The sequence below is a fragment of the Molossus molossus genome, unplaced genomic scaffold (assembly GCF_014108415.1).
Source record: "Molossus molossus isolate mMolMol1 unplaced genomic scaffold, mMolMol1.p scaffold_m16_p_1, whole genome shotgun sequence".
NCBI classification, from domain to species: domain Eukaryota; kingdom Metazoa; phylum Chordata; class Mammalia; order Chiroptera; family Molossidae; genus Molossus; species Molossus molossus.
Window position 1 is genome coordinate 39,686,551 of NW_023425344.1, and position 17,829 is coordinate 39,704,379.

Here is a 17,829-nt window from a genome sequence, read left to right on the forward strand (position 1 = left end):
AAGCCTATTTGAAACATAAATCTGATGCAGAAAAGTCAGTTTATTGTAGTCAGATTATTTTGTTAGTTTGTGAAATATACTAGGGTCCAATTTAACAAAACAAAAGAACCATCCATATACTTCTCAGTTTAAACATTACACAACCTTTGAAAAGCCCTGTGGGTTTCCTAATTTGTTGCATGTTACATCATTGGGGGGGCTACAAATTATTAATTATTTTAGTTGTTTAATACCCTGCATTACTAGTGGCTGTGATCCTGGCAGACTACTAATTTAATCAAGAAATTTCTAGCCCAGCTGGTGTGGCTCAGTGGTTGAGTGTGGACCCATGCACCAAGAGGTCACCGGTTCGGTTCCCGGTCAGGGCACATGCCCATGTTGTGGGCCAAATCCCCAGTGGGAGGCATGCAGGAGGTGCTCAGTCAATGTTCTCTCTCATCCATGTTTCTGTCTCTCTCTCCCTCCCCATCTCTAAAATCAATAAAGAAAAAAAAAAAAGAATTTAAGGGAATGACTTCTCATTCCTCTGTTTTTCCGTAAGCATCCTGGACAGTCTCTAGACACTGCTTGTTAAGTTGACACAAACTGGAGGGCAGGTAGATACTCCACATTCCATGCTTCTGATTACTAAAGGGGGAGGCTGGGAATCCTCTGGGGACGCTCAACAAACACTCTGACCTCTTCAGGACTCTCCTGGTAGGAGACACGTGAGCTGGGTGGGCTTGGGGATGATTCCGGAGAGGTGAGAGGCTTAAATCTGGGCCCACGTGAAAGGCCTTTCTGAGACACCCTTCCTAGCTCAAGGAAAACACGCCTTTGTACTCCCTCCCGTGTAGCAGCAGGGGACTCTTACCTGAGCCACGGGTCTGCCTTGCCAGACTTTCAGGGTTCCTTTGTGTGAGCTCCACCCTTCCTCTAGCTCTTCCCCCGTGCCCTGGTCGATCCTCCTGCCCCCAGGTTTGGCGAATCCGAGGCCCGCAGCCCCTGAAAGCGGGCAGCAGACGCCCAGTGGGCGGCAGTCCGCACGCACCCGCTGGGACTGGTGACTGCCTCCGAGGTGACTGGGTGTGGTCTACGCCACGTGGATCTACGACTCCGCCTGCGCCCTGCAGGGGCCACACCTGCCAGGACCCAGGGCTCCAGCGTGCGGGCGCGCAAGAGGGAGGGAAAGGGGCTGTGAAGATGGAGAGGGGGAAAGTGAAGAAGAAAGGGAAGGGAAAGGAGCTGGAGAAAGAGAAAATTCGGGAAAAAGGAAAGGAGAAAGAGAAAAAGGAGGTGGAGAAGGGGAAAATTAAGGATAAAGAAAAGGAGAAGGGGAAAGAAAAAGGGAAGGAGGAGAAAAGTAAGAGTAAAGAGGAGGAAAAGAGAAAAGAGGGGGAGACAGAGAAAGAGAAGGAACAATTTAAAGGAGAAGAAAAGGACAACAGCGTCATGGCAAATCCCCTGCTGGAACCGCCGGTAAGAGACTGATGCCTCGGACCCCTCTCCCCACGGCCATTGTCAGGCGTTCAGGCCTCAGCACCAGCTCTGTTACGTCCCAGGCCCCGACCCACGCGGAAGGGAATTGGGTCTGGTTCTGGGGGCTTTTTTTCCTGTGAATGGAAGGGAATGTGTCACGCTTCCAACCACCGATTGCCAGCCTCTTCTCTGCCCACCCTCACCCCTAACCCTGACCTGCGTCCCAACCCTCATCAGGTCTCGTGTTGAAGCGACGCCGGGAACTGTCCTTTGCCCGCTTCATCTCTGTCCAGCACTCAGAATTAGGTCACAGACCGCCCCCGACACAGAACCCCCACCCCACCCCCTGCGCACAGGCTCCCCATCCAAGCCGTTTCCATTGAACACGTTCTTTGCCGGGAGGTGCTGGGTTCCTCATTTGTGCTGGATGTGTGTTTGAATTGTCTGGACCTTTTTGTGGGCCTTGTGGTTTCTGCTTCCAGTGTTTTCAAAGGTCCAGAAGAGAGGTGACAAAGGTTTAAAACTGAGAGGTCTCAGAAACAAAAAGACAAATCTTATTATTCCACTTATATGAGGTACCCAGAGTAGTGAGGCCCATAGAGACAGAGTAGAATGGTGGTTGCCCGCTCCTGGAGAACCGCGAGGTTGGTATTTAACCAGTGCACTGTTTTCCAGGATGAACGGAGTTCTGGAGATGGGTGGTGGTGATGGTTGCACATTATAAATGAATGTATTTCATACCACTAAACTGTACTCTTAGAACTGGTTAAGATGATACATTTTATTATGTGTATTTTACCAAAATTTTAAGATCGGGGGTGGGTGGGGTGAGGGGAGAAAGGAAAACCAGGCATTGTTTGGATCAGCTTAGTGAGCTCTGTGCTCATGGGCTCAGAGCTGCTTTCTGGTTCTAAACAATGTGAATTATTCATGTAGATTTGATCTCTGGTAAAACACAGACTGCATAGATCCATTTATAGTTAAAAGAATAGCTTCCAACAGGGAACAGTGGTGTTCATAATCACATTTTGTGTCTGAATTCTTGCTTTACATAATCCTAGATTTCCTTAAGAGAGTGTAAACACAAGGAAGCCAGACTGAAAAGTAAGCAAAATGTAAAGCAACAGTCCCTGCCAAATTTCTAGATAGGGTGAACTTAGGGCGAGCCATGTGGTCAGAAAGGGGTAGGGAACTGTTTTTTGGTTTTTTCCTCGCAGTATTTCACCAGCTCTGAGGCCATTATTTTAGGTACCACTAAGAAAGAAAAATGTGTCCAATTAAAGTAAGACATACCATGGATTGTAAAATCCTCATTTCAGAGATATCAAAATGTGGGAAAAAAAATTCTGGGAATTGATAAAATATTGAAGTAGCCTAAATTAGGACCATTGGTAGAGATAATGAGGGGACATGAGCCACACCCTGCAGCCATTTCTTGGTTGCCACCATTGCTTTTAAGGATGCAGGTTTTTAAAAATATGTTTTTAATGATTTTAGAGAGAGAGGAAGGGAAAGGGAGAGACAGAAACATGTGAGAGAGAAACTTCCATTGGGCCACCACCTGCACACCTCCTACTGGGTTGAGCCCCAAACCAGGGCATATGTCCTGACCAGGAATCGAACCTGTGACCTAGTGGTACATGGGCTGATGCTCAACCTCTAAGCCACACAAGCAGGGCTTAAGGATGGAATTTTAAACCATCCAGTCAGGTCTCCTTTGTACATCAAGTCATTCTTCCTTACTATCACACTCACAGAGTGACATAACATTTAGATGCAGATGGGAGGGAATGAGAAAGGAGGTCAAGATAGAGATAGGAAACATCTATGGAAATACCATGTGCTTTAAAAACCATTAAGAACTTATTCTAAAAACAAACATACTGGCCAGCCAGTGTGGCTCAGTGGTTGAACATCAACCCATGCACCAAGAGGTTGCCAGTTCGATTCCTGGTCAGGGCACATGCCCAGGTTGTGGGGCCGATCCCCATTGGGGGGCATGCAGGAGGCAGCCAGTTGATGTTCTCTCTCATCGATGTTTCTATCTCTCTCTTCCTTTCCCTTCTTCTCTCTTTAAAATCAATAAAGGAAAAAAAAAATTTTTTAAAAGTACTTTTTTGAATTCTGTTATTCTGTAGACAATCTTCAAAAGCATGCTCTCTATACAAGTCTCTTTTAGACCACACCTTAAAACATCTTACCTACACAGAGAATAGATTTGGGGTTTTTTTTGTTTTTGATTTTGGTTTTAAAGAGGTGGGGTAAACATTCTAGTGCTGTTTTGGATCACTTTTTTACCTGAAATCCAGTCTAAATCTAATGTCAACATTTAGCATTCAAGCAGAAATATATAATTGTTATTTTTAAACCAGTACCACTGAAGACATTTACTAGTGTTTTTGTGCATGAGAAACCTCTTTGGTAGTCTGTTTGGGAAATAGAATTTACTTTCTGTGAGCAGTCTGGCTGTATTGTTGCTCATTTATTACTATTTACGTTGAAGTTTGTACCCTAAAGGCCACCTTTCTGAGCACTCTGACCTTTATTTCTTCATACCAGCCTGCTCTTGTCCCTCAATCATTTGTCATAAAAGTTTCTAGGGCTGTATGTTGGTGGAATGTTCTATCTAAAATTTACATCTAGTTCAAAAGGTTTTAGCATCAGGTTTTAAAATAAATGCTCATTTGTGATTGGAACTGGTTTAACAACTTCCATAATCTTAGCCTTTTCATTTATCATGATACTTATATTTAAAAGTGTAAGAGGGGAACCTTGCCTTATGAGCTTTTAATCTAATGATCCAATTGGGAAGACAGGACAGATTAATGAGACCTAGGTGCTTAGGTGCTGAGCGGCACAGTCAACACTGGAGGTACCAAGATCCCAAGCAACAAACTGAATTCTGGTGCATTCTGCATTGGACATGAACTCAAGAAGCAAAGTGAAGTCTGAAAGTTGGCCCTGTTATCTCTGACACCTCCCCAAAATCCTGATATATATATATATATATATAATTTATTTGATAGACTGATCAGGACTTGGGATAGAGAGGGAATGTGCAATTAACATCACATAACTAATGGCTGATTATAAAATACAAACCGATTGGTACAGTTTGTTCTAGATCTATTAAATACTTCATGAAGTTTTATTCTGGATTACAATCTCACAAGTATTATTGGATCCTACCATAGGCAGGCACACTGCCAGGGACCAGGAAAACAAGGCCCTGATAGCATAGGTTTATTAATTTATCCTTTGTTTCACAGGAGAAAAATAATCATATCCTAGTGTTGGGCCTTGATGGAGCAGGAAAGACCAGTGTTCTTCACTCTCTAGCTTTAAACAGAGTGCAGCACAGCAAGGCACCCACCCAAGGTTTCAATGCAGTGCGTATCAACACTGAAGACAGCCAGATGGAGTTCCTGGAGAGTAAGCCCTTTCTCATTAGTTACGGGATAGCCTCATTTTGTTATACCTTAAGCCAGAGATAATATGATGGAAATTGGGTCCTTGTGAAAAGTAACACTATGTCAGATGTTTGAGATATTTAGAAAGCATGTGTAGTTTAATACTAAGGTGCACTGTGGGGGAAATCACTTTCTGTTCTTTTTATTTTCTCTTTTTTACAGTGGTGGTAAAGGGGAGTTGAGAGGATGGCTTTATACACCCTCCTGTAACAACCTCCATCCTCCCTTACTACCCCAAATAAACATGCAATCTAAGTAAATATAAATATAGTGTGCTTCCTTCTCTGCAGCCGCAACTACAGAAAAACCCCAAATCTATTCTCATAGAGCAGCCCAGAAGCCCCTTCTCTGTGGTAATTCTGGAGTCACCACCACTCTAAATACTGCTGTTCTCCAGAGTTTCATCAGGCCTCTAATCTCTTTACACTGTCCTCAGATGATTTCATCCATCCTTTTGGCTATGCTAAGGACTCCCAGATTTATCTGTCCACCGCAGATATATTCAGATGTCACCTGTCATCTCCACCTGGCTGTCTAATTGGCCTCTCAAACCTTACATGGTAAAAAAAAAAATGCTTGAGCTAACTCCATAGCTATTTCTTTCCTTATAATCCACTGGTCAGTACCCATCAAGTTGCTCAAGACAGAAAACCAGGAGTCACCCTTGTTTCACCCTGTATGCCCACCTCCAGTAAAACACTGGATTTTTCTACCTCTACAATAAATCTCTAATTCATCAGTTAAAGCCTTTCCCACTACCCTTATTTGAGTTGGAACCTCTATTGTCTCCTACTTAGATTTCTGCAATCACCTTTATAATTTTGCTTTTGTCCAGTTACAAAGTCAAAATGGTGAGCAGAGAAATTGGTAAATCTATAGGCAAATCTTTAAGAAAAAAAACCAAAACATTATTAGGAATAGAGATTTCAACTTTCCCAGAAGCTACAGAAGAAATAATTATTTTAACCAAATAGATAGTTTAAAAAAATTGTTTCAAAATACAAAAAATGAGAAGGAAGGAAGGAAAAAAGGGAGGAAGGAAGGAAGGAAGGAAGGAAGGAAGGAAGGAAAGAAGGAAGGAAGGAAGGATCCAACCAGTGGGAGAAATGTACAGATCTATGATTGGAGTGAGGGATTTCAACATATTTGCCAATTATTAATAGGATGAAACAGAAAAAATCTGCAAAGATACACAAAATTTTAACATAATAAATAAATTTGATCTATTGGACAATATATAATTGTCTAATTAGACAATTTTAGCTACATCCAAAAGCTAAAATATACATTCTTCTCAAAAATTCATGGAACATTTACCAAAACTGACCACTTACTGGGCCATACAGCATGTCTTCACACATATTTCAAAGAAGAAGCATCATACAAAACTTGTTTTCTGACTACACTGCAGTTAAGTTAGAAGTTAATAAATGAAGATAAAAATCCCTAAACAGCCCTGGCCAGTTTTGCTTAGTGGTTAGAGCGTCGGCCCATGGACCCGAGAGTCCCAGGTTTGGTTCCCACTAAGAGCACGTACCTCGGTTGCAGTTTGTCCCCGGCCCCAGTTGGGGTCGTGTGGGTGGCAACCAGTCAATGTGTCTCTTTCACATTGATGTTTCTCTCTCTCGTTCCTCCTCTCTTCTTCCTGCTCTGTCTGAAGATAAATGCAAAAATGTCCTTGGGTGAAGATAAAAAAAAAAAATCCCTATATAGGTAAAATGCGTCGCAAAAAAAAAAAGAGGAACAACTCAAATGTTTATTCTTGTTTAAACTAAATCTATTTAACCCATCTGAACTATTTAGAAAAATTATACAACGTCCTTTTAAAAATTAAAAACAAAATCCTTCACCCTGGCTTGTGTGATTCAATGGTTAGAGCATCAGCCCATGCAGCAAAAGGTCTCAGGTTTGATCCCCGATCCAGGGCATACACCTGGGTTGCAGGTTCAGTCCGGGCCCCAGTTGGGGTGCGTGCTGGAGGCAACTAATCGATGTGTCTCTCTCACATCAATGTTTCTCTCCCTCTCTCCCTCCCTTCCACTCTCTCTAAAAATCCATGAAAAAAAAAAAAATATCCTTGGGTGAGGATTAACATAAAATATTTTTTTAAAACATACAAAATACTTCAAAGAATGACTAGCTGACTCAATACAAGGAAAACAAAGGATGGGCAAATGAAGACCTTTTTCATTAAGTTCCTAAGATGTCTCTGCAGACTATTTCTGTAAAAGCGGGGAGGAAACAGTTGAGGCTCTGTGGGCCACAGGGTCTCTGCTGCAGCCACCCAGCTCCAGCTCTGTGTGAGAGCACCACAGATGATGTGGAAACACCCCACGTCTGTCTGCAAAGGCTGGATTTATAGACACTGTCCACACATCATGAGGGAGTATTCTTTTTAACATTTAAAAATGTAAAATTCACTCTTTCTTTGCTGGTTGTACAAAAATAGACATTGGGTCAAGCCTGTGGGCCGTAGTTTGCCTACCCCATCCTAGGAGAAAAATAAAAACAAAATTCACTGTGTATATTATATTGTCATTAACCAGAAAGTTTCTTCTGAGAAGAATCAGCACAGTGAAATAATCCAAAAGTCCTTTTTTTTTCCCTAAGGCAAGTTTTAGTGAATGCCCACAGGATCATATTAGCTCTCAGTGCAATATTAAGAGGAGAAATTAGTTCTTGGATTTTGACAAAGGAAAAAAATTGTGCAAGTGAGACTACCCAATGCATTCAGTCCATTTATTTATTTTTATTTATATTTTTAATCCTCACCCAAGGATATTTTTCCATTTATTTTCAGATGAGGGAGGGAGAAAGGAAGAGAGAGAGAAACATCGATGTGACAGAGATACATTGATTCGTTGCCACCTGCATGACCCCAACAGGGCCCAAGGATGAACCACAACCGAGGTACATGCCCTTGGCTGAAATTGAACCTGGGACTCTTTGGCCCAAGGGCCGATGCTCTAACGGTTGAGCCAACCTGCCCATTTAAAAATTACTTTAGAGGAATATGTGTTTTAATCTACCATCCTGCATTATTTTTAGTAGTTTATTCCCATTTTTTGAGCTCTAACTGATGGACATGGAAGGGCTGCCATGGCTGCATGTATAACAGAACAGGAGGCATCCTGTGGAGTACTCAGTATTTTATGCTGACCTTTCGTGTTCCAGAAGGAGTAAGTCACTTGTAGAGGGTAAATATCTCCACCAATTCTTTCCCCAGTAACACCTCTCTGGTCATTCTTGACTGGTCCACTCTAACACAGTGGTGTTAGAATCCCTGTCTAACATTCAGAAGTGGTCTCCGTGTGCCTTTCCTGCCCCACTTGGTGGACGCAACTGTGACTTTCCTTGTGTGTCTTCTTTCCCTACTCTTCTTTGTAGTTGGTGGCAGTGAACCTTTCCGTGCCTACTGGGAAATGTATGTGTCCAAGGGAACACTGCTGATCTTTGTGGTGGATTCAGCAGATCACAACAGATTACCTGAAGCCAAGAAACACCTTCATCAACTAACTGAAACAAACCCAATCATCCCTCTGGTTGTGTTTGCAAACAAACAGGTAAAAATCTGTGCACATATCATTTGTACTCAATAGTTTTACCATTAACACAAGAAATAGAAAGTAGATATTAACAAGTAGATATTAAACAATATGCTATATATACGATCAGTTCAATTTATACTTATTAGATCTACTGAATTATAAACACCTTGAGAGTAGAGACTAGTATTCATCTTTGTGTCCCTTATAACACCTGTATACTGCCTTGGCATAGTAGGAATCTAACAAACATATGTTCCATTTAATTCAATAAACATTTACTGATTGTTGATTTCAACAAAATATTTGCGTCTATCATGTTTAAAGAAATTGTTTTAGATCAGTTGGACAGACCTGAATTTATCTCCTACACATACATTAAAAATATTATCCCTGGCTGATTTGGCTCAGTGGTTAGAGTATTAGTCCATGCACCAAAGAGTTGTGGGTTTGATTCCCATTGAGGGCATGGACCTAAGTTACTGTATGGTCTCTGGCCTTGATCGGGGTTGTGCAGGAAGCAACCAAATGATGTGTCTCTCTCACGTTGATGTTTCTCAACCCCACCCCCACCCCACCCAACACACACACACTCTATCTGAAGATAAATGGAAAAATATCCTTGGGTGAGGATTTTAAAAATATAATTAAACGTCCATGGAGAAATCGAAGGCTGTGTATTGTTGGTGGGTGTGTAAAATGGTCTAGCTACTATGGAAAACAGTATGGTAGTTCCTGAAAAATTAAAAATATAATCCCCAAATTTGGCAGGCTCCAAAACCCTCTAAGATAGCCAAAATGGTGAAACAAAGAAACAAATCCCAAATGAAAGAATAAGAGAACTCTACCGAAGATGAGATAAATGAAATTCAGTTAAGCAAATTATCAGAGGTAGAGTTCAGAGCCATGATCTTGAGGAAGCTCAACAGCATGAGTAAGGACATCAGCACCATGAGTAAAGATATAGAAACATTGAAAACTACCCAAGTGGAAATGAAGAATGACATAGCAGAAATAAAGAACACACTGGAAGGGCTAACAAGCAGAACAGAGGAAGCTGAGGACCAGATCAGTGAATTAGAAGACAGGGTAGAAAAAAATCAACCAATCAGAAAACCAAAAAAAGAAAAAACAATTAAAAAACAGGAAGATAGCTTAAGAGAACTGTGGGACAACTGGAAACATAATAACATTCGCATCATAGGAATCCCCAAAGAGGAAAAAAATGGGCAAGGGTTAGAGAATATATTTGAAAAATACTGACAGAAAACTTTCCTAACTTGGCAAAGGAAGAAGGCATTCAAGTTCAAGAAGCACAGAGAGCCCCAAGTAAGAAGAACCCAAACAGGCCCACACCAAGACACATAGTAATTAAAATGCCAACAGTTAAAGACAAAGAGAGAATCCTAAAGGCAGCTAGAGATAAGCAACAGGTTACCTACAAAGGAAACCCCATAAGGCTCTCAGCTGACTTCTCAACAGAAACACTACAGGCCAGAAGGGAGTGGCACGAAGTAATCACGGTCATGAAAAACAAGGATCTGAATCCAAGACTACTTTATCCAGCAAGGCTATCATTCAAAATAGAAGGTCAAATAAAGAGCTTCCCAGGCCAAAAAAGGCTAAGGGAATATATTAACACCAAACCAGCACTGTAAGATATGCTTAAAAATCTGCTGTAATTAGAAGAAATAGGAAGAAAAATATAACCACACTAAACAAAAATGGCAATAAATAAGTACATATCAATTATCACCTTAAATGTGAATGGTTTGAATGCTCTGATAAAAAGACACAGAGTAGCTGACTGGATAAGAAAGCATGACTCACATATATGTTGTTTACAAGAGACCCACCTCACAACAAAAGACTCACATAGGTTGAAAGTGAAGGGATGGAAAAAAATCTTTTAAGCAAATGGAAAGGAAAAAAAAGCTGGGGTAGCAATACTCATATGTGATAAAGTTGATATCAAAATGAAGACCATAACTAGAGACAAAGAAGGCTACTACATAATGTTGAAAGGATCTATCCCAACGGGAAGATATAACCTTGGTAAACATGTATGCACCCAATATAGGTGCACCAACATATATTAAAAATCTTCTGGAGGACTTCAAAGGAGAAGTCAACAGCAATACAATCATAGCAGGGGACTTCAACACCCTGCTGACATCACTGGATAGATCCTCTAGACAAAAAATTGACAAAGAAACATAGACTCTAATTCACGGTTCTCAACCTGTGAGTTGTGACCCCTTTGGGGGTTGAACAACCCTCTCACAGGGGTCGCCTAAGACATAACAATAGCAAAATTACAGTTATAAAGAAGCAACGAAAATAATTTTATGGTTAGGGGTCACCACAACATGAGGAACTGTATTAAAGGGTCACAGCATTAAGAAGGTTGAGAACCACTGCTAAATGATGCACTAGATCAAATGAATTTAATAGACAGCTACAGAGAATTACACCCCAAAACTGCAGAATTCACATTCTTCTCAAGTGCACATGGGACGTTCTCAAAGATAGACCACATGTTAGGACACAAACTAAGTCTCTACAAGTTCAAGTAATTATATCAAGCATCTTCTCAGATCACAATGGCATGAAACTAGAAATCAATTGCAACAAGGACATGCAAAGACATTTGAACAGATGGAGGCTAAATAGCATGTCATTAAACAATGAATGGGTTACCGAGGAGATCAAGGAAGAAATTAAAAACTTCCTGGAGCCCTGGCCAGTTTGGCTCAGCAGATAGAGCATCTGCCTGCAGGCCCGAGAGTCCCGGGTTTGGTTCCCACTAAGGGCACATACCTCAGTTGCAGTTTGCCCCTGGCCCTGGTTGGGTCATGCAGATGGCAACCACTCGATGTGTTCCTTTCACATCGATGTTTCTCTCTCTCTCCCTCCCTTCCACTCTACCTGAACAAAAAATGGAAAAATATCCTTGGGTGCGGATTTAAAAATAAATAAATAAAAACTTCCTGGAAACCAATGAAAATGATCACACAATAACAAAATTAACTATGGATTCAGAGAAAGCAGTTCTGAGTGGGAAGTTCATAGCACTACAGGCCTACCTCAAGAAACAAAAAAATTTCTGACTATCTGACCTCACAACATAAAGAACTAGAAAGCAAACAAATGGAAAACCCCAGAAATAAATGACAGGGAGACAAAAAAACAAACAAACAAACAAAAACAAACCCACAATTCAAAGGATCAATGAAACAAAGAGCTGATTCTTTGAATAGATAAACAAGATTGATGGGCCCTTAGCTAGACTCAGCAAGAAACAGAGAGAGAACCCAAATACAGAAAATCAGAAATGAAAGAGGAGAAATAATAACTGACACCACAGAAATACAAAAGATTGTGAACAAATATTATGAACAATTATACGGCAACAAATTTGACAATCTAAGCAAAATGGACAAATTTCTAGAAACATATTGTCTCCCAAAACTGAACCGGGAAAAGATAAAAAACTTGAACAGACCAATAACAACAAAAGAAATTAAAGATGTAATGAAGACTCTCCCAGCAAACAAAAGCCCAGGCCTGGACAGCTTCACGGGGGAATTTTACCGAACATTGAAAGAAGAACTAATATCCATTCTCCTCAAACTATTCCAAAAAATTCAAGAAGGAAGACTTCCAAACTTGTTTTATGAGGCCAGCATAATTCTAATTCCAAAACCAGAAAAAGACACTACAAAGAAAGAAAACTACAGGCCAATATCCCTGATGAACATAGATGCCAAAATCCTGAACAAAATACTAGCAAATCGGATCCAGCAATACATCAAAAATATTATTCACCATGACCAAGTGGGATTCATCCCAGGGATTCAAGGCTGGTACTATATTTGCAAATCAATAAATGTGATACACCACATAAACAAATTGAAAGATAAAAATCATACAATCATATTAATAGACACTGAAAAAGCATTCGACAAATTCCAGTACCCATTTCTGATAAAAACACTCAGCAGTATGGGACTAGAGGGATCATATCTCAACACAATAAAGGCCATATATGAAAGACCTACAGCCAACATCATACTCAATGGGCAAAAACTAAAAGCGTTTCCCTTAAGAACAGGAACAAGACAAGGATGCCCACTTTCGCCACTCTTATTTAACATAGTACTGGAAGTCCTTTCACAGCAATCAGACAGGAAGGAAAAATAAAAGGGATCCAAATTGGAAAGGAGGAAGTGAAACTGTCATTATTCGCAGATGACATTATACTATACGTAGAAAACCCCAAAGACTCCATCAAAAATTTACTAGATGTAATAAATGAATTTGGCAAGGTAGCAGGATACAAAATTAATGTCAAGAAATGGACGGCATTCATTCTTATACACCAATGAAGTCACAGAAAGAGAAACTAAAAAAACAATCCCATTTACTATTGCAGCAAAAAAAATTAAGATACCTAGGAATAAACTTAACCAAAGAAATAAAGGACCTATTCGTAGAAAACTACAGGTCATTGAAAAAAGAAATAGAGGAAGATATAAAAAAGTGGAAGCACGTACCTTGTTCATGGATTGTATGAATTAACATCATGAAAATGTCCATACTAGCCAAAGCAATCTGTAGATTCAATGCAATCCCCATCAAAATACCAACGACATATTTCACAGAACTAGAACAAATACTTCAAAAGTTCATATGGAACCAAAAAAGACCCTGAATAGCCACAGCAATCTTGAAAAAGAAGAACAAAGTAGGAGGGATCACATTACCAGATTTCAGGTTATACTACAAAGCCACTGTAATCAAATCAGCCTGATACTGGCACAAGAACAGGCAAATAGATCAATGGAACAGAGTAGAGAACCCAGAAATGGACCCAAGACAATATGCTCAATTAATATTTGACAGAGGTGACAAGAGCATACACTGGAATAAAGACAGCCTCTTTAATAAATGGTGCTGGGAAAATTGGACAGCTACATGAAAAAAAATGAAACTAGACCATTAACTTACACCCTACAAAAGAATAAACTCAAAATGGATAAAAGACTTAAATGTGACTCATTAATCCATAAAAGTCCTAGAAGAAAATGTAGGCAACAAAATTTCAGACATCATACACAGCAGAATTTTCACTGATACATCACCTAAGGCAATAGAAACAAAGGAGAAAATGAACACATGGGACTACATCAAAATAAAAAGCTTCCGCACAGCAAAAGAAACAACCACCAAAATGGAAAGGCAACCCACTCAATGAGAGAGCATAATTGCCAATGACACATCAGATAAAGGGTTAATTTCCAATATATACAGAGTGCTCATACAGCTCAACAAAAGGAAGACAAAGAACCCTATTAAAAGATGGGCAGAGGAACTAAATAGACACCTCTCCAAACAGGACATACAAATGGCCAAGAGACATATGAAGAAATGCTCAACATCACTAATCATCAGAGAGATGCAAATTAAAACAACAATGAGGTATCACCTCACACCTGTCAGAATGGCCGCCATCAACAAATCATCAAACAACAAGTGGTGGCTAGGGTGTGGAGAAAAGGGGACTCTAGTACACTGCTGGTGGGAATGCAGACTGGTACAGCCACTATGGAAAACAATATGGTGTTACCTCAAAAAATTAAAAATTGAACTGCCATTTGACCCAGTGATCCCACTTCTAGGAATATACCCTAACAAGCCTGAAACACCAATCAGGAAGAATATATGTACCCCCATGTTCATAGCAGCACTATTTACAATAGCTAAGATCTGGAAACAGCCCAAATGTCCATCAGTAGACGAATGGATAAAAAAGCAGTGGTATATATACACAATAGAGTACTATGCAGGTGTAAGAAAGAAAGATCTCTTATCTTTTGAGACGACATGGAGGGACCTGGAGAGTATTATTCTAAGCGAAACAAGCCAAGCAGAGAAAGAGAAACATCACATGATCTCACTTATTTGTGGAATATAATGAACATAACAGTCAGAGGAACGGGGTAGTCCTAGAGACGTGGAAGTGGGGTACAGAATGACTATCCCCAGAAGAGGGGGGGGAGATAAACCACAGAACTTATATGCATGTATGCATGAACAATGGACATGGACCACAAAGCTGGGAACAGGGTGGGGAGGGTGGGGGAGGGGGTATCAGTAGGGGAAAAAGGAGAAACATCTGTTACAAAAATAAATAAATAAAAAAAGAAAATAGTTTGAGGACTTCAGGCATAATTTCATTCCAGAGAAATCCAATTTGTTTTTATGTAGCATTAGTACATAACAAGTATTGCCAAATTTATCAATTCCAACTCAAGTGCATTGATCAATTAACATTAAAAAATTTTTAATAAAAATAAAAAAGTCATATATATAATTCCCACATTATCTAGCAATTGAAAAACATTTTAAAGCAGAGATTTAAACAGATATTTGTACACCCATGTTTACAGCAGAATTATCCCTGATGGACTTTTATCATTATAAGGAGCCCCTCCTCCCATCTAACGCTCTCCTTCTCCTATTTATTTTCTCTCCAATTTCAACAGTGAATTTATTCATTTGGGACATCATCCACATGTTGCTGGATCCATTAACACTGTTACAAAAGTCACTGCAGGCTCTAGAACTGAAAGAATTCAGAAGTAACACAGGCAATATATTAGGGACATTCAGAGAGGTACTCATCTCCAGCCAGATGCCAAGTACAACACATCAGGAAAAGCCTGATAAATTCATACTGGTACAAGGAAAAAAATTACACAATATTGTATTATTCCCAGGGGTTTAAAAAGGATCCCCTGAAGCATAGGGAGAACCGTATGAAACAACAAAAAGCCAATTACAAATGCACTTTAGGAGTGAAAATGCTAAAACTTTTACAAAGGACTTAAAAACCATACCTGAGCCCTGGCCGGTTTGGCTCAGCGGTTAGAGCGTCGGCCTGCGGTCCTGAGAGACCCGGGTTCGGTTCCCGCTAAGGGCACGTACCTCGGTTGCAGTTTGTCCCCGGCCCTGGTCGGTCGTGCGGGTGGCAGCCACTCGATGTGTCCCTTTCACATCGATGTTTCTCTCTCTCTATCTGTTCCTCTCTCTCCCTCCCACTCTACCTGAACAAAAAAAATGGGAAAATGTCCTCGGGTGAGGATTAAAAAAACCCAAAAACAACCATACCTGAAATCTCTGTGTATATTTAAGAAAGGGAATATCAGGAGCCCCTCACGAAGATGTTGACCTTGCTATGCAGCAGAAGCACAGGCTTTCTGTCTCATTTTAATGTCTTTTCTTTCTGCCTCTCTCTCTGGGTTTCCCTCCTGTGAGTCTTCAACTTCTCTCCCTCTTGTACTCTTTCTCTCCGCCTGTTCTCTCGGCTTCCTTCTTCTACCACTTCATTCTCTAAACCCACTTCTTCCCTATCTCCCTTCACCCCTGCAAAATTTGGTCCAAATTTTTTTTGGGGTCAGTAGAACTAATGGTCACAAAAGAAAACTCTCTGGGCCCTGGCTGGGTAGTACAGTTGAGTACAGTGTCATCGCCATATGCCAAGGTTGCAGGTTCGATTCCCATTCAGGAAAAAATCAACCAATGAATGCATAAATATGTGGAACAAAAAATCGATGTTTCTCTCTCCTCTCTCTTAAATCAATCAATAAATTTTTTTTAAATAAAAGAAAACTCACAATGGCAAATGCTATAATCAATAAAACATGGTATGGACAAAAACCAGTTAATGAATTAAATATCTATTAAAGATAAAATTTTTTAATTGACTCTGTCAAATATAATTCTGAGGAAATAAAAAGGAAAATAGAAAAAGTTAGGAGCACACTGTTTAGAAAATTGATTAATGTATTATATTGGCTTAGCTTTATTAAAATATATATATTTTTTGAAGATAACTCATAAATACGTTAATTCCGATGAAAATCTTTATATTCAAACAATCACTAGGGTCATAATAATGGGGTCACAATACACTACATATTAAAATAAATGTAGGGTCACCCTGGCTGGTATAACACAGTAGTTAGAGAGTCGGCCCGCGGACCAGTCGCGGGTTTGATTCTGGTCCACGGCTCGGTTGCAGTTTGGTCCCTGGCCCTGGTCAGGGTGGTGCTAGCGGCAAGCAGTTGATGTGTCCCTCTCATGACGATATCTTTCTCTCTTTCTCTCTCCCTCCCTCCCACTCTGTCTGAAAATAAATGGAAAATATCCTCGGGTGAGGATTAAAATAAATAAATAAACAAACAAACAAATAAAATGTAGTGTCTTTGAAAGTAATAAACGCAAAATAAACTTTTTTCTATTTCTTTTTCATTTTTGGGGAAGGATCTTAAAGCAGCCTATCACATTACAGACATCCACGAAGCGTTGGCATTGTCTGAAGTGGGAAATGACAGGAAGATGTTCTTGTTTGGGACCCAAGTGACTGAGAATGGCTCAGAGATACCCTCCATCATGCAAGATGCCAAAGACCTGATCGCACACCTGGCTGCAGATGTGCAGTGAGCAGGCGAGGCCACTGTGCGGCGCACGAGCCAAGCGCCACCCAGGAGTGTTGCCCAGCAGGCTTGAAGCCAAAGGTTTCCACTTTCAAATAAAACATAAGCCATTCCCTCTTATCTCAGTGCATGGCATGTGTATGAAGGTAATGTTAATTGGTTAAGAGCATCTCTTTATTTAAATTTTGAACTTCAAAAGTACTGGTAACACAGTGTACTGGGGGGGATTTGGAGTTTAAGCAACAAAATTAAAGGGAACAGTAGCAAGCATTTATCCCATTTGTAGTTTTCCAACGACATGAGATTTATATTAAGACATTTTAATACATTTTTCTCTTTTCAAGTAAAAATCCAGGTGTCTCTCCTTTAAGTGTATGTGTTTGACACTGTAGGGAAAGAAATATTGGGATAGTGCAATGAGAAAAAGGTAAGCACTATTGCACCCATATAATAATATAAATTAGCAGCATTCAGAAAGATTTAGGAAAGACTTCTCTTAGGAGCCTATTATACTAGATGAAGGACATTGCAGGGATTTGTTTTTGAATTTTTTGAACTTTTTCTTTTAGATATAAGCTTTCTTCACTAGAAATATTTTATAAGAGCGATAACTCTGTTTACCTATAGACATGAAACAAATCCAACTTTTAACCTAGTGTCTTGTCTTGCTTTAAAAAAAGGACTTCCAGCCCTGGCTGGTTTGGCTCAGCGGTTAGAGCGTTGGCCTGCAGTCCAGAGAGACCTGGGTTCGGTTCCCACTAAGGGCATGTACCTCGGTTGCAGTTTGTCCCCGGCCCTGGTTGGGTTGCGCTGGTGGCAGCCACTCGATGTGTCCCTTTCACGTTGATGTTTCTC

At 40.3% G+C, this 17,829-nt stretch overlaps 1 protein-coding gene across 1 annotated transcript; it reads left to right on the plus strand.

Annotated features, from left to right (window-relative positions):
- The first annotated feature begins 1,182 nt into the window (after nucleotides 1-1,182).
- On the plus strand, nucleotides 1,183-17,120 carry ARL9 (ADP ribosylation factor like GTPase 9). The gene is made up of 4 exons (XM_036244890.1): nucleotides 1,183-1,458; nucleotides 4,728-4,890; nucleotides 8,316-8,491; nucleotides 16,802-17,120. Exons 1-4 carry the CDS (start codon nucleotides 1,183-1,185, stop codon nucleotides 16,979-16,981), a joined length of 795 nt encoding a protein of 264 aa, XP_036100783.1. The 3' UTR covers nucleotides 16,982-17,120.
- Nucleotides 17,121-17,829: the final 709 nt, after the last annotated feature.

What these genes read in the sequence shown, in the direction of transcription:
- ARL9 (XM_036244890.1), top strand. Translation starts at nt 1,183, where the DNA reads ATGGAGAGGGGGAAAGTGAAGAAGAAAGGGAAGGGAAAGGAGCTGGAG. An exon ending in ATCCCCTGCTGGAACCGCCG is followed by an intron (nt 1,459 to 4,727) that starts GTAAGAGACTGA and finishes TTTGTTTCACAG; the next exon opens with GAGAAAAATAATCATATCCT. An exon ending in TTGTGTTTGCAAACAAACAG is followed by an intron (nt 8,492 to 16,801) that starts GTAAAAATCTGT and finishes TTTTTGGGGAAG; the next exon opens with GATCTTAAAGCAGCCTATCA.